Below are 16,868 nucleotides of genomic sequence, written 5' to 3'. Positions count from 1 at the left end.
GTCTTGTAAGACATAAAATGCTGCTGTATTTAAAAACTGGTTGGTGAGTTCTGGTGATCGCACATTCCGGAACTAAGAGTAATCCTGGAGAAAAATTACTTTGTAGGTTGAAATACCCATTCAGTGGCAAACAATAGATTTCCGTTGCAAACCAATATTTGTGGAAAGTTTCAAATCATTCTACAATCATCCAAGATATAGGATCTGAATGGATAAGTAAAGGAAAAGCCGCTAAATATAATCTTAGTTCAATCAAGCATTTTTAAAAATCCATTCTAATTACTTTGATAATTATTTGATTTGATAATTAACCGAGGCATAAGGCAAAAAAGTAATAAGAAAATGCCTTGAGGAATATGAGCAAAATCAGCACAAAAATATTTGTTATAATTCAATAACAATAACAATTTCTTTCAGATTCGTTTTACTTGCATTATACTTCTCATTTTGTGTGCATACGAATACATGGCTACTTGCTATGAAATCCTTGAATAAAATATAGGAATTGTTAGAACAGTTGTCTTAGACAAGTTTTTATCAGCAAAAAAAAAACTAACATGACTTATTAATAATGAAATTTTCTATTCTCTAGCGGAAGTGTATTATTTTTTTTAATCAAATCACCTGCTAGGCTGGTATTATAAGATAAACAAAGTATTTAGAAAAGTCACATGTAATAACCATATACATTCGAGGATGTATAACAATTCTGCTTTCTGCTAAAGAAAAATATTAAGATACGTATCGTGTTGATGAGTATAAAATAGAATTTATTAAATTCAAAGCTATTTTGATGTAAAACCTATTTTTTATACATTTAGCTGATTTAACATTTGTATCAAATTTGCTATTATGTGCGTAATGATAACTTTCTCCCCCGTAAACGACAACTGTTATCCATTGCATTCGCTCATTAAACTCAAATTGTTCCAACAATTGTTACGAAGTATCGAAACTTGATTATTTCCAATTACTCACACCGCTCGCAACCATTTTGCCTGGCCATGTGTGTGTGTGTGTGCAGTAGCAAACAGTCTGTATCTTAATCAAGCTCCTGTTACAAACTGCACGTAAGCCAGCTCGATACGTCCCGAGCCTGCCATCATAAAAACCACCACAACAACCCGAGCCGCCCCACTTCCGGCGCCAAGTTCCGGGAACCCTAATAACTGCTAATCGACAATATACGCGCTTCACATGCGACTTTATCGTTTGGCAACGATGTTCCGACCCTGCACGAGAGAAAGGACTGAACAAATGAGGAAGGCGGCACATACTACGGTAACATGAGCCACATTGCACGGAGGAAAAACATTACATAAAACCCATTTTCTCGGTCATTCAAAATCCATTCCAATTGTTTCGACTGCTCTTGTGTTTCGAGGCGAGCACTGTTTCGCTTTTACTAGTAAATAACACCGGAGAGAACTGGAGAGCCTTGATTTTCCTCATGAAAGATCGTTGTTTTCTGAGTAAAATTAGGGGAAATAACGAGCAGAATGCATGATGGAAGTGTATAAGACCATCTCGATCCAACATTTGATCGTGAAATTTCTCCTTAATGCATGTAAATGCCGGAAAATAAGGTGTTTTGGATCGTTCTTCTCCTGTGGATCGAAACTAACCGCTACGCATGTACGTTATGTAAATGTACCAAACGACACGCCTACTGAGTGTGTGTGCCACAACGGTGCCATATTGAATGAACATGTTTTCAACCCCATCGAATGAACCACGATATGGAAAAGGCAAAGATACCGGTTGGTATTGTGTTAATAACGTCGATAGAGCGAGAAGCACCCTCTCGTCCGTATCTATCCTTCTCATCCAGCTATCTACAATATTAGGGTAGATTTCGGATCGCATCAAGCATCCAGTTCATAGTAGGTCGTGTTTAATGTTACCCTTCAGTTCATTTTAACCACCGAACAGTGTATACGTCGTCGAACGGAGCAGTGATAGTTGCAGTTGCTGTGTATTGGCTGATACTATTCTATCTAATATTGCGCGTGTCAAGCATTTCAACCACGTGATCCATGTGCATTCGTACAAGCAGTGCAGTGGTACAGAAAATGCTAACCTTTACATACAACGATTGATCGTATCCGTAGCAGATTGTGCATTTGTGATAGAGACAGTGTGTTATTGATAAAACGGAAGATTGTCTTTGGAAAACATTTCCGTTAGTTGTGGTGAACAAATTAAAGTAAACGGCGCAGTGGCTTAGCGTGATGAGCAGCGTTGAGCAACAGCAATTGCAGCCATACAATATGGCTGACATGGAAACGCCAGACGCTCCAGCTGGACGTTTGGTGGATAGTGGCGAGGGGATTAATAATGCTGTGTCCAGCGTGGAAGTAGCGACGGGATCTGATGTAGTGTGCAGAAGTACCAAAACCAGTAGCAATGCCAATTCCTTCCGGATTGAAGCACTGCTAGCCAGTAAGGAGCATGAAAACACCAACAGTACAGGGACGGATCTGTCACCGATACGTTCCAAGGCGAGCACGGTGGATTTGAATGGGGGAGATGGGTTTAATGCGAGCGATGATCGCCACTCAAGGTAGGATAATCAATTTGAAACAAAGTTTTATTTTGCACTTCAAGAATTCGCTATAATAAAGCATCATTATATATTTTATAATATTGGATGAGAACCAACAAAAACGTTAACAACAAAAGGTGCTCCTCTTGATTGTTTCATATTCTTGTCATAATCATAATCGCCCCGCCAAGCCTGGCCTGGCTAATGTTCCGTAACAAAATTGATGAGTCAAACGGGAAACGGTGTCCCAAAAGACAACTTACGGAGGCTAAAAAGTTATTTCTATTATAGAATGTAATTACAATTTTTTCGTATCCTTCCCTAATCACTCTCGTGAAGAAAATGCGAAAGAGACCCAGCAAATACATAAGAGAGTGAGAAATGAGGTTCACCGATATGAAGGGAAGAAGGGTATACCAGGAGGCTTGGTTGAGGGAAAGAAAACTCAGGGCGGAATATAAGGGAAAAAGGCACGCTAACTGTGTTGGCACTAATTGGTGATTAGTGCTTTTCGCTGGTAGTAAATAATGAGCTTGGAATGCTGTCGGAATGTTAGCTGATTGGCACAAAATGGCTGCACTTTACGGGTGTCCCGGAAGCCAAAGGTTTATGAGTTGCTTGAGTGGGGGAGTTGACGGAATTGTGAAACGTCACAATTCAGCACAAATTAATGAACTTTTGGTGGCTTGTGAGTGGATATTATTACTTATGTTGTCTTGGTCGATGATCAATATTAAGAACTTAACCTTATCTTTATTGAACAAATCAGTAGATATTAGTATTAGTAGTAAGAAAATGATAATTATGTCGTTTGCAAATATTGATTAAAATCAATTGGTGCCCGACAAAAGTTATCTTTTTATCAATCTTATCGATCAAGAGAGTCATATCGATAGCAATTCAATGTAAACGTATGAATTTTGTAAACAGTTTTTATTGGATTGTCCGCATACATTGGAAAAATGCACTCTTGTCTTGCAATGCATCAAATATTTAAATCAATAATGTTCTATATTCTATAACAACATCACAGCGTGTTCGTTGGCTGGATCAGGTCAAGGGAGACCTGTCGGAGATCGGTTGCCTACATGGATGGAAAGCTGCAGCCAGAGATCGAGTTTCCTGGAGATCTATTGTTGACCGGGCCATGTCACGACGACGTGCTCTTTAAAAGAGCAGGCCAACAGGATGATGATGATCTATAACAATATAAAAAATTTTCCCCGAACACATTACCCCGAATGACACTTAGGAAGTTCGCTTAGAACTCAGCCAAAAAAGTCATAAATACACAAGCTTCCAGCAGTGCTTTGCCGAACAGTTGCTACATTGTCTAGACTACTTAACTATTGGGATTTGGGAGTTCCAAAAGGGAAGTTTGGGAAGTCTAAGCGCCGATTGTTTATTTCGAGTGTTGATCATCTCTACGATTTCCTGACATAAACAGACATGAGGACCGATTTTTGTACAGTAATTTTCATTTTGTTCACAATTTTTTTCAAAATTTGGACAGATCAATGATCCAATATCCAAGATTTGGGACAGTAAAACCAACAGCCATTAAAGTCTCGTCAGATTTTGCAGCATTTAAAAAGCCATGCAACATTTTCGGGTGTCCATAAATTCGACAACGAGGATAGATATCCCCGTTGTCGATTTTTTGCGCATCTTCAGAAAGTGTCATAAAACTAGACCTAGTTTTTCTTTTTATAAAACATGGTTTATTTAAAACAACTTAAAAAAAACTAGTTTAAAAAAGAAATGTGGGGTACACTTAGGGATGACGTAGAGGTTTTACAAAGAACATTTAAGGATATTTTCATCAATCACAGCATTGTTGTTTCCAACAATTTGAATGATGTAATTTGCAAACAAACGTAGGATGGGAATCCTCGTACTTATGCTAAATTGACTTAAAATAGGTAAGAGGAGCGAAGGGAAGTTGAGGTTGTGGTTTGGAACAATGGCTTCCATAACCTGCATCAGTATGCTCCAAGCACTAGACACCCTAGAGCACAGGGCAAACTTGTGCTCCAGAGTCTCTGCCTGGGAGCAGAATGAGCAGGCTGAAGGATCCCAATTCATCCTGTCGAGCAGTAGTTCGTGTGGCACCTTGTTGCCCACCAGCAAATAAAGCATCAAGCGTTGGTTTAATGAAGGCCTATAGCTTGTGACGATTTCCCAGATCCATCGCCAATCCGTGGAAGGTGACTCCATAGCCACTTTGGAGTCTGGAAGTCTGCCGATCATCAATTGCCTCAAACTTTTAGTTGCGACAGTAGGTAACGGATGGTATGCGAGCTGCTGGATTGCCGACCGAAGGCACGGATACGTTGTTTCATTGGAGCCTATATTCTGGGGATTCCCAGCACAATCAATGTGCTGAGCATTGATTTTTAGGCATCCCTGCTCAGCAACGTACCGATTCACCAGCAATGCTGTTGTGGTAATGGCGGGAATGTGAAGATTGAGTCCACCTCGGTTGCGTGGAAGGGCCAATTGGCTTAATGGGATTCTAAAAACCCCAGATTCGTCCCAAAGACAACAGTTATTACAGTATTTATTAAACTATTTTTTGATAGTTGTCTGTGCATAGCAAAAATTACACAAAATCCAATGAAAAATGGGCAGGATCATTTGGACACAGTGTTATCAAATCCAAAACCGTCTTTTTATTGAAAACATACATTAATGTTCGTTGCTACACCGTGACTGGATAAAATCTCAAATAACAATAAGACCTCCAAATCTACGACTTATTACGAGTTGTTCAAAACATTATTTCACAAAAAATTAGGATTTTAATAAGGAATTACTCTCTTTTAATAAGGAATTACTTAGTTTTATTAGAAATACCAACTATTAAGGGATATTAAAACCACACAGAATACAATAAAAATATTAAACAATATAAAACATCCAAAAGCACTACTAATACAAATGGCGAGAGAAAATCAGTCTGAGTATTTATTGGGACTAATTTAGGGTAGTGTAGGGTGTATTATGAGCATTATTCTACAACGCCATGCAATAATTGCAGGAGAGATCCATCGACAACAACAAACACGTTTTAAACGACGTTATGGCTATATATGTAGGGTTTTTTACGTTAATTTATAGAGGCTTTGAGTCTTAGAGACTACATTCGCCTCTCTACCTGTATAAAAAAATATGGTTTAATCTCATACAAAACTATCGTATATGTGGCTTAAATATGTGGTTTATGGTATCGGATAAGTTTAAACTATTGCCTAAATTTCTTTGTATAAATTACTGATGTGTAAAAATCTAATGAGGTTGTTCTGATGAAGCTTGTCGGGTGATAGAATTGTCGTGAAATCGGTATCTAGTTGCCAGGTGGCTCGGTGTTTCGTGTATCCATGACAATCCGTGAGGATGTGGCGGACGGTGATGTCAACACCACAGAAGCTGCAGAGTGGAGGACTAGATTTTTCTAGGAGGTAGGAGTGTTGATCTCGTTGATTGTGACTGGATTCGGTATCTTCCCTTGAAGCGGTGTTCAGTGCTTGATGGGACGGAGTTTGTTGGTGAGGTTTAGGTTGTGCCAGGTGTCATATAGGGTATGACATAGCGATTTTTCAAGAAGGTAGTTCTTGATCACAAATTGCGGTTCCCACTTAAAACATCAATAGAAACCCTTAAACTAGAAGTCCTTCGATTTATCACCTTTCATTTGTACATAGTTGTAAAATTTATAAAATACTAAAATCATAGACGAAATAATTAATTCAATTCCATTTTACCATCTGATAAGTGTAAATCACGAGCTCCATTATTTGATGTTATCAGCAGATAGCCTGATGGATGTATTAAATTATTTTCAATGCCATATTTCGATGATTGTGATTTTTAATTAAGAAGATTAGAAAACTACTATCGGAATGTTACGATTCGTTGAGTGTTGTGATGAGTTTACTTCATCTCTTTATTCGCCAGAGTTCCCAATCATAACGATATCATCATCACGCGCACTTACACAGGAGTGGAACATTTCTGACGAAACATTTTGGTATGACGTCGGAATGTGTTTGTGTATGAGTTTAGTGTATTTGCTTTTATCACCAAACCACACGGAAACCGTTGCATCTACAGCAGCATGAATGTTGTTGTGTTGAGTCGTTTAATTACCGAACAGCTAGATAACCGTAGCATCGTATCGTACAGATTAATCATCGTGCAGTAGACAGTAGCAATCACTTACATGACAATTCCAAATTAATTTCCTTACCCACACGCTGATTATGTGGCGCACACGTCAATCAGCGATGGTACCGGTGCGACACTGTTTAGCCCGACTGACTAGCAGCAAACACGGCCATGTTTGGCAGATAGTTTGATTGGCTTATTATTTCCACACGGACGCCCGATATGCATCATCATGTTTTTCCACCGCACAGGTTACGCTAATTAATGAGTCTATTTGATAAGAACGTGTGTGGCGACACTAATTGACGATGAAGTGTAGCGGTGCTGCTTATCGGTGCCCCTGCCCGTGCAGATGAAAGGTGTGATTTGTGTGCACTATTATCGTGCCAAGAGCAATAAAGTGTGTGGCATTTTTTAGAGCAGGTGATCTATTTCTATGTTACATATTTGTAGCGTAACTTAATCAAAATAAGAAAGCCGAAAGAGCTATCGAACGAAAAAACTTTTCAATCGAGAAAAGAAACAAAGCAAGGCAAGTCTTCTCCTTTTTGTTTTAAAGTACTATACGAGGACATGCCTGCCAACTAGTGGTTTATTAGACTCAATGATACACCAAGTAATTGGATAGTAAAGTCAGTCCTCTTTTCGGTGGAATGGTCTGGATGGGATTTGAAACCCTAGCGAGTGATTTACAGTGACGGATTGTAGAATAAGACTAGCTAATACAACATAAAGTGTATAATCTCGAGTATGTAGTAAAATTATTTTTTATTTTTTTTACGATTTTGAGAAAACTCTAATGAAGAAATTGATTATGATTTACATTTTATCATATAATTACAATTTATTTATTAACTAAATTGTTTTACATCTAAACTAACCTAAACCTAACCTAAAAGAAACCTAATTAATGCAAAATATTCCTCACGAAGTGTACCGCACGAGAGTTGAGAGCAAAGAGAGCGAGCTCGCCCGTTCTGTCGACCTCGAAGGCTGTGAAAGATTCTGGCCGTGTTGCCAGAATCGCTGCTGTAGTGTTTTATAATAATTATTATTATTAGTTATCGTTCACAACGTAATTCCTCCCGGGGGTAAAGGAAGGTCGTCCCCGGCCGTATGATTGTTTTCGAGTTTGTCTATACAGTTTACGAAATTCTCCTTCTGTTGATCTTATTTTTGTGACGTTTGACTTTTCGTGTGTTTTCGAATGTTCTGTCTTTTATGTTATGAGCAGTTGTTCTGATAGCACGTGGGTCCAACTTCTTTCGAATATTGGGTTTAACGTAAACCTCTTCCCCATCATTTATTATTGGAGGATCCTCTTTCTTATGATTACTTCTGGTCTGTGCTTGAAGTGATCTGTTCAGATTTACTTTGACGTTGTTGAAAATGTCCTGTGCTTGCCTATTTATCTCTTCCGGATTCGTTATATTGCATTGGTTAAACACGATCTCATTTGGCGTATAGCCTGTCGAGGAATGTACCGTATTGTTGTATAACGCGATGCATATTGGTATCATATTAACCGTGTTCGTATCGGGAAATTTGTGCTTATTCGTGTTATACATTTCTATTACAGTAGAATGTGTCTTTTCCACTTGTCCGTTGCTCTCGGAAGACGATGCGTATTTAAGCGACGTGCCTAAGTTGCTTAGGAATTGTTTCAGTTGAATAGATCGGAACGTAGTTTCATGATCGGTAATTATTTCTGTCGGTGTTCCGAAATTACTAAAATATTTCGCTAACGCATTTTTGACGTCAATGAGGCTTTTGGATTCTATTGGGACCATTTGTGCGAATTTTGAAAATGCATCCACTAATGACAGAAAACTATTCGAGTTTATGGAGAAAATATCCATGTGGACGCGTTCCATTGGTCGATCTGTTACAGGTCTAGGAGATATTTTGATATTGTAGGGTTTGCGATCGTACTTGTGAGTGTTGCAAATTGTGCAAGTTCTAACTGCTGCTGCGATCTTGTTGTACATTTTCGGGAAGAAATATGCCCTTTTTAGTTGATTTTCTACTTCGGCCACGCCTCTATGAGCTCTTTCGTGTTCTTTCGTAATCAATGAGTCTTGCTGTTCCTCGCTCGGTACATCTTTTACTTGTAAGTGTGTAATTATGAAATATCCGCTACTAGTGAAATACTTTCTGTAAGATTCTTGTATCAAACCTAATATTTCTTCTGGGGCTAAAATAGCTGTCTGTTTTCCATTGTGATATTTTCTGATTGTATGTTCTATTATTTTTTCGTTATAATATTGCCTAGTGACTACTGTTCTTTTATAGTTTTTAAACGGCAATTCTTCGATATCGTTTTCTGATTGTGACACTCGGAAAATAATTTGGTTTTTATAATAATTTATAGGTCTTTCGGTTGATTTGATATAGAAGCTATCTGAAGTGTCTGCTGAGTGTGTTGTTTCTAAGTTTGTGGTGTCGTGGATGTTAATGTCAGCCGTATCATTAGTTTTTCGACTTAGCGCATCTGCTACTACATTTGCTTTGCCTTGTTTGTAATCTACTGTGTATTGAAAGTTTTCGAGTTCTAATCTCCAATGTAATATTCTATTATTTTTGAGAGATGTTTTAATAAACGTGAGAGGTTTATGATCAGTATAAAGCTTAAATTCTCTACCAAATAAATATGGCTTGTATTTTCTGATAGCCCAAATGATTGCTAGTGCCTCCTTTTCAATGGTAGAATAATTTTCCTCTGCTTTGTTGAGTGTTCTGCTTCCAAACGCAATAGGACGCTCTACATTATTTTGGATTTGCGAGAGAACCGCTCCGATTGCATAGTCGCTAGCATCGGTTGTTAATATGAAGGGGATAGTAAAGTCAGGGTAAGCTAATACTTGATCAGATGCTATAATCTGTTTCAATTTAGAAAATGCTTCAACGTACTCTGCGTCGTTTGGGTTTACTTTTTGTCCTTTTTTCAGATATTTTGTGAAAGGTTTAGTGATTCTTGAATAATCTCTAATGAAACGACGGTAATAGCCAGATAGTCCTAGGAATTGTCTTATTTGTTTTTCGTTTTCTGGTAATTTCCAATCCAAAATCTTTTTAACTTTGTCTGGATTTGGTTTTATACCTTCAGGAGAAATTACGTGTCCTAAAAATTCCGTTTCGCGTTTTAGAAATTCACATTTATCTACTTGTATTTTCAGGTTAAAGTCAGAAAGTCGTTTCAGTATTTTGGAAAGATTATCTAAATGATTTTCGAGATTATTCCCAACAATTATGATATCATCAAGATAAACGTAACAGATATTGCCGATGTATTCTGATAAGATATTGTTCATAGCCCGTTGGAAAGTGGCCGGTGCATTTTTGAGCCCGAATGGCATTCTTGTGAATTCAAAGTGGCCTTGATTAGTTGAAAATGCAGTTTTTTCCTGATCTTCCGGATGCATTTCGATCTGGTGGAATCCAGATTTCAGATCCAACGTAGTGAAATAACTTGATTTTCCGAGGCTATCCAAAATGTCTTCAATTTCTGGTATGGGATATTTATCACCTACCGTTTTCTCGTTCAATTTACGGAAATCAATAACTACTCTAACCTTTTGTAAGCCAGATGCATCTTTTCGTTTTGGCACTACCCAAATTGGAGAAGCGTAAGGGCTTTTTGATGGTTTTATAATATTTGCTTCCAGCATTTCTTTTATTTGATCTTCGACGTCTTGTTTGAAGATGTGTGGATATCTATAGCTCTTAGTAAATACTGGCTCATTATCTTTTGTGTTAATTCTGTGTTTTATAATTGTTGTGCTAGTAAGTTTTTCGTTGTTCTTCAGTAGTACGTTATGATGGTCAATAAGAGTTTCAATTAATTTTTCCTTTTCATAAGCTGATAAATGCTCAGTTCGTATAAGTTGTTGAATTAATTCTTTGTTTGGCACAGTATTAGAATCAGCTGGAATTGGTGCCAGAATTTCAAAATTATTGACAATTATATTTAATTTGGGGATTTCAGGAGTAATTTTACTTGTTGTTAATACGTTTATAGTTGATCTATTATTTTGTGATGAGTAAACACCTGGTTCAATTAGCGTATCATTACTTAGGCGCTGGTAGGTTGGGACAAACCAATCTCCACAACGATCAGTTATAACTGTGACAGTATGACAAAAATATTTTCCAGTGTAGTATTTGTGGAATTGTGTTTCAACACCCTGAATAGTGATAGTATTAGCAGCATAATTTATAATGGTGTCGGTTTCAGCCATAAATTTTGATCCTATAAGGCCGTCGAAAAAGTTATGGAAATCAAAAATGTAATAAACTTGCTCCTTAAATGTAGGTCCTAATAGGTTACATTTAATTTTTTTATTAGTTGTTTGTTTACCAAAAATATTTTCAATGTTCGCATTACAACACATTTCGTTATTTGAAATAATGCCTGGCTTAAGTATGTTTTTATTTGCTCCACTGTCAATCAACAAACGTATTGATTTGTCTTTGGAGCTATCATACACGATTAAGTATGGCAAGAAGTCTAACGAATTGATCATGTCGGGTTTTCGGTTGAATTGCCCAGACGAAAATTTGTATTGTTCTCTTTACATGCAGTGATTTCGGTGTTATTGATAGTTCTGTTATTTGAAGTGAATTTACTTCTTTGTGAAGAATCAACTTCCATCGGCGTAGGATATTGTTTATCATTTTTATCCACATTCGTATAACGTATTCGTGAGGAGTTTCCAAAATTTGTTTTACTCTGTTCATTTTTACTATAAGATGGGTTATGATTAATAGGTGGTTGACCATTCATTTTATGTGAATTAAACTCTTGTGCTTTAATTTTGCATAGGAAATTATAAGCATCCTCAATATCTTTTGGCCGTGCTGCTTGCACATAACCGAAATATGGTTTTTTCAAACCAGCTATAAAAGCGGCTAATCCATCCTCATCTATAAACTTACTGATTGCTGTCCAACTATCCCTGTAATCCTGATCTTGTTTTGCAATAGATTTTATATTTTGAATTATTTCCTTAGATTTTTGATAATATTTATGTATGGTCATACCTTCCGTCATTGTATTTTGCCACAATTGGCATTTAAAGGTGGAAAGTTCTCTTCTATCGCCTATGGCGTCGATCAAAATTTCCTTTACTTCATCAAAAGTTTTTGGATTGCCAGCAACACAAAGAACGTCCTTGGCCTTTCCTTCTATTTTGTTTAAAACTGCGGTTACGTATACATCGTAAAGTTCTCTGTCTACTCTCTCTTTAAATAGGTTCAAAGTACTATCAGCTGTTTCAAGCCACGCTGATAATTGTTTTTTATTACCATCGTACTTTGGTAGCGATTTTATCGGGTCGGGTATCTTAAATAAATCTTCTACCTTGATACCCGTCTTAGATTCCACGTGTTCTTTGATGTCACTTTGAACAATTATTTGTTCTTGTGTAAACTTAATTGCTTGTTCTTGCACATTTAATCTTTCGTTTATGGCCAACAAGCCAGTGCTTAACTGTTTGAGTTGATCCAAAATTTGCGATTCCATTGTATCTGCGTTTACTAAACTCTCCGAAGCCGAATCTGTATGAAAAAGTTGTATTCGAACGCTAGGTGCTGCGTTGATCCAAATTCTCTTTCTCTTTTACACTCTCGCTTGGCAGTAACTCTCAAATTTGATAACAGTATCAACGTCCTATCAACCTATCTGGTAGTGTTGATTGGATGTATGTGTGATGCGTGACTCGATACAAGGTCTCACACCACGTGCTCTCAGTGAAAGTAAAAACACTGCTACGCACTTTTGCTAAAATCGGCCTATCTGGTAGTGTCAATTTAGCGAACGTAAAACTTAATATAAAAAAAGTTTTACTTACGTGTGGTAATAGTTTAAGGTTGTGCCGGGGGGTCCTCGAACCAAACAACGGATGTAATCCTTTAGCTGCCGGTGCAAAATGCGGGAACCACTTAAGAATGGATTATTAATCCAAATCTTTTCCACTGTATTTAAGCACTTCCTCAACTGTCTACAGCGCCAATTACAATTTATTTATTAACTAAATTGTTTTACATCTAAACTAACCTAAACCTAACCTAAAAGAAACCTAATTAATGCAAAATATTCCTCACGAAGTGTACCGCACGAGAGTTGAGAGCAAAGAGAGCGAGCTCGCCCGTTCTGTCGACCTCGAAGGCTGTGAAAGATTCTGGCCGTGTTGCCAGAATCGCTGCTGTAGTGTTTTATAATAATTATTATTATTAGTTATCGTTCACAACGTAATTATATGTTTTCGACATACTAAAACCCTTTATTTACTTATTGGTTTAGGCGACAATGGCGCCGGTCTTCATACTGCAGGACCGGGGTTCAAACCCCATCAAGACCCCGTAGTGAGGACTGTAAGCCATTTGATGGCTGGCGTGACCTTAGAGTTCGTTACGCCAAGAAGAAGATTTATTTATTATTTTGTATTCTGGTAGAACGGCCTGGCCTTATTGCTTATTTTGAAGTGCTTACTTATATGCTTAATGAACATAAATTTATTATACAATATTTTATGTTAATTTGGGCACCCATAACAGGTTGGCTGATAAGTCCCCGGTCTGACACATAGATGGCGCCGCTAGTATTAAATGCATATCATTTTTATATAGCACCAACCTTCAAATGATTCGTGTCAAAATTTGACGTCTGTATGTCAATTAGTTTGTGAGACAGAGCGTCTTTTGTCAAGCAACTTTTGGTTGCTTGACGAACGAAAAAAGAACGAAGAAGAAAAAAGTGTTGTTCCACCAAGACAACGCACCGTGCCACAAGTCATTGAGAACGATGGCAAAAATTCATGAATTGGGCTTCGAATTGCTTCCCCACCCACCGTATTCTCCAGACCTCAGAAGGATGCTCGCAGGGAAAAAATTTGGCTGCAATGAAGAGGTGGTCGCCGAAACTGAGGCCTATTTTGAGGCAAAACCGAAGGAGTACTACCAAAATGGTATCAAAAAATTGGAAGGTCGTTATAATCGTTGTATCGCTCTTGAAGGGAACTATGTTGAATAATAAAAACGAATTTTGACAAAAAAATGTGTTTTTCTTTGTTAGACCGGGGACTTATCAGCCAACCTGTTACTTTAACACCGACCAGCTGTATTATTTTAAAACTTGTATAGTTTGTAACAATTTTTAATATTTTTTAAAATGATTTCTAGTCTTTAAGATTTGCTAATTATGTTTTAATACCCAGAAAAAAACATATAACTAAAATAAGTAACAAAAGAAGTAGTTCAAAAGTGTATATCAGAGTGGACTTATTCTTTTGTTCATCACTGTATATTTAACAATTGAATTATTAAAACAAATTATTTAGCAATTTTGATTAATGAATAATTATAATAAGTTTAAAAAGAGTCAACAACAAAGGCATGAAATCCACTAACTGTTTCAAATATTGCTTGTTTCAAATTATTAATAACTTTAACACCTTTATCAACTTGCAAATGGATACCAACATCCAAAAAGATTCGTTTTATGTGATTTAATCTGGCTTACAGCGGTGCTCATATATCATTGTTGTGTTCGACTCATTCGTCTGTACACGTCATGTCAACAATTTATGTATGTAGTCAATCTGCCATCATCCATCCGCCTGTACTATTTCACCAAATCCACACACACCAAAAAATCACTATAAACCATCACGTATCGCCGAAGCAGCAAAGGAAAAATGGCTCTCCTGGGAAGTTGGGAATCGAACACAGCGATTCAACCAACAAACAGTTCAACAAATCATTGCGCAATAAACGGATACATGCGCATTGTGATTGTGTGCTTTGATGCTTGATTACGTTCCGGTGGGTAAGCTTCCGGAAGCCAGTTAGGCAGCTTCGAAACACAGCCAATGGACCACTTTATGTACGTGCGTAGGCGTGTATGGTGCTGGAGCAGTCGGATGCTCGTTCCACCAACACGAGCTTCACATCCTTTGGCAAGAAGTGGCGGGTAGGAAAGCAATTCAACGGAGGCACATAAGATGATTGTTGCAATTCTCGTCGTCGGTTCGTTGTTCGTGTTCGGTTTCGGATTTCGGCATCAAGACGCCATATCGTTTATGGTTGGGATGGGGAGCTGCTCGTTTGACGTCTCATGTCTCTTGCTGTGCTTTCTATATTTCATTTGCCAATCAACAATTGTTTTCTCCACTAGAAGCGAACGGTTTATACGGTGTGGTAATGGTGACAGCGGAACTGCGGGTCGAAGATCGATGGGCGACGTTTTGGGGGGAGTCGTATCGATGGTAATTGGATTCAATGTGTTATGTTTGTGTATTGTGCCCCTTGGGGAGAGTAAGCGAGACACACAACACTTCAGCGAAATCTGATTTCGAGATTTAGCTAATGTGTTTCGGTTTAAATTTTCTTCATATCAACAAAACTGGCCTAACCGGAGCGTGACAAACGCAATCAGAAAATGTGATTTGTTTGTTGAGCCAAGTATCGCAAACGTAATCGCAAACATCGATCGTAACGAGTTGGAGAGTTTGTTGGACTTATTTCTGGAGGCATATCTGGAGGTGGCATTGAAGCAGAAAAGGATAAATCTTGTGTAATCCGTTTTTGTTAGATCCATTTTCGCTAGGCACTTGTTTCTATGGCAAGTATGTAATCTTATAGCTAATGTAATTTGCTTTTTTAAAAACAGTTGCTAATTTTTTGTAGGATTGAGTCCTTATATTTTAGATCTTGATTCTAGAAACCTTCAATTATAAAACCTTATTTATTTTTTGTTATTTGTAGTTTATTTTCTACTATAAAATCGGGTGCAAAGCCCCCCACAATTTACACACATTCTTGATCAACAAACCACCCAACTGAACGGCCCCTTCCCGGGGCCAACTCATATGTAGTTATGTTACAAGTTTGATAGGAATGTCAACGCGTATCAGCTTCTCACACGCGACCAGTACAAATAAAACCCTTTACCTTTGCTGTTATCAAAAAACGCTATCTATTTGCTACCACTGTCACCACCAGCAGATGGGGACATTACGACCGTTTTCCATGTAATGCTGTTGGGCGCTATCACAGTGAGCTATAATTGTGTCACCGATCGGATGACCAGATTTGATTTGATTGACCACAGCAACTAATTTGATACATCGATTGTATGACCCCTTGTGAAGCGTAGAAGGAGGAAGGAATGAAATGTTTTGTGGAGGTATTTATTGATATTGGGGAGTCGTAGAATTCAATGAATTTTAGTTTAGCTTTTTTATTAATAACACATCAAGGGATTACAACCTAAAATAATTGTTTACAATTTCTTTTTCTCATTAACTCACATTCAAATATAAAATAGATATTATTGTTTTTCTGTCACCCTCATGAAGACGATACGTGCAGATACGTGCATGATCGTGCAGAGTAACTAAAACTTTTCTACAATCCCACATCTTACACTTGGATATCCAATTTAAAATGTACGATGAGGATTCGTTTATCACATGCTTAGGCATCTTATTATGCATTTGAAATCATTTCAGATTTCAGAATCAGAATTTTAATCTTTGATGCCTTGGATAATAAGTGTTTTTCGCGTTCCGCGTGTTCTAAACGTTCCACTGATTCCATTGATCATCCACAGATCCTTCAAGTATCGTGGCTAGTGTCCATGAAGTATTTTTTATTCAAAAACAATATCTTAGACTTACAAACATTCTCTGTAGGATATTTTGCGTCTGGCGCTCTAAGATGACCTATGTGAAGGAGTTTAAAGCATCTTAGGATATATCTGAAGCACAGTGTTTCTCTGTCTTAAGAGGATCATTTAAGACTCTTCTCGGTAGCTTTTGAAGTATTGAGTATTGTTCTTCAAAAACCATAAAAAGTGTAGTTGATTATGTAGAGTATAGAGTGAATTGATAAATTAAATAATTTGTTCATAAATCAAAAAATCATTTTATCAAAATTGAATCTTTTGACATTTTGATCATTCTTTTGCATTTTCAGCACTTCACATGTGTTAGCCTTTAAGCGAATCCTACCCACTATTTTTAAAGAAGACTCATTTCTGTGGTCAAAGCAATAGGTCATTCTAATATTCAGTTTTGCATCTCTTTTTCCCGAAGTAATTTTTCATTTTTCTAAATAACTTCGTTATTTATAATAAATAATAATGTTGATCTTTTCA

General features: G+C 37.4%; 1 protein-coding gene across 1 annotated transcript in view; it reads left to right on the top strand.

Annotated features, from left to right (window-relative positions):
• Positions 1–2,216: 2,216 nt before the first annotated feature.
• The window catches only part of LOC126562205 (ras guanine nucleotide exchange factor P-like), a 30,838-nt gene continuing 16,186 nt past the window's right edge, over positions 2,217–16,868 (top strand). The window contains exon 1 of the mRNA XM_050218648.1: positions 2,217–2,563. Within this exon, the coding sequence (XP_050074605.1) occupies positions 2,232–2,563 (332 nt within the window). The 5' untranslated portion in view covers positions 2,217–2,231. The remainder of the gene's footprint in view (positions 2,564–16,868) is intronic.

This window comes from Anopheles maculipalpis, chromosome 3RL, assembly GCF_943734695.1.
Source record: "Anopheles maculipalpis chromosome 3RL, idAnoMacuDA_375_x, whole genome shotgun sequence".
Lineage (NCBI taxonomy): Eukaryota > Metazoa > Arthropoda > Insecta > Diptera > Culicidae > Anopheles > Anopheles maculipalpis.
The sequence above is the reverse complement of the archived record's forward strand: the minus strand, read 5'-3'. Positions and strand labels throughout refer to the sequence as shown.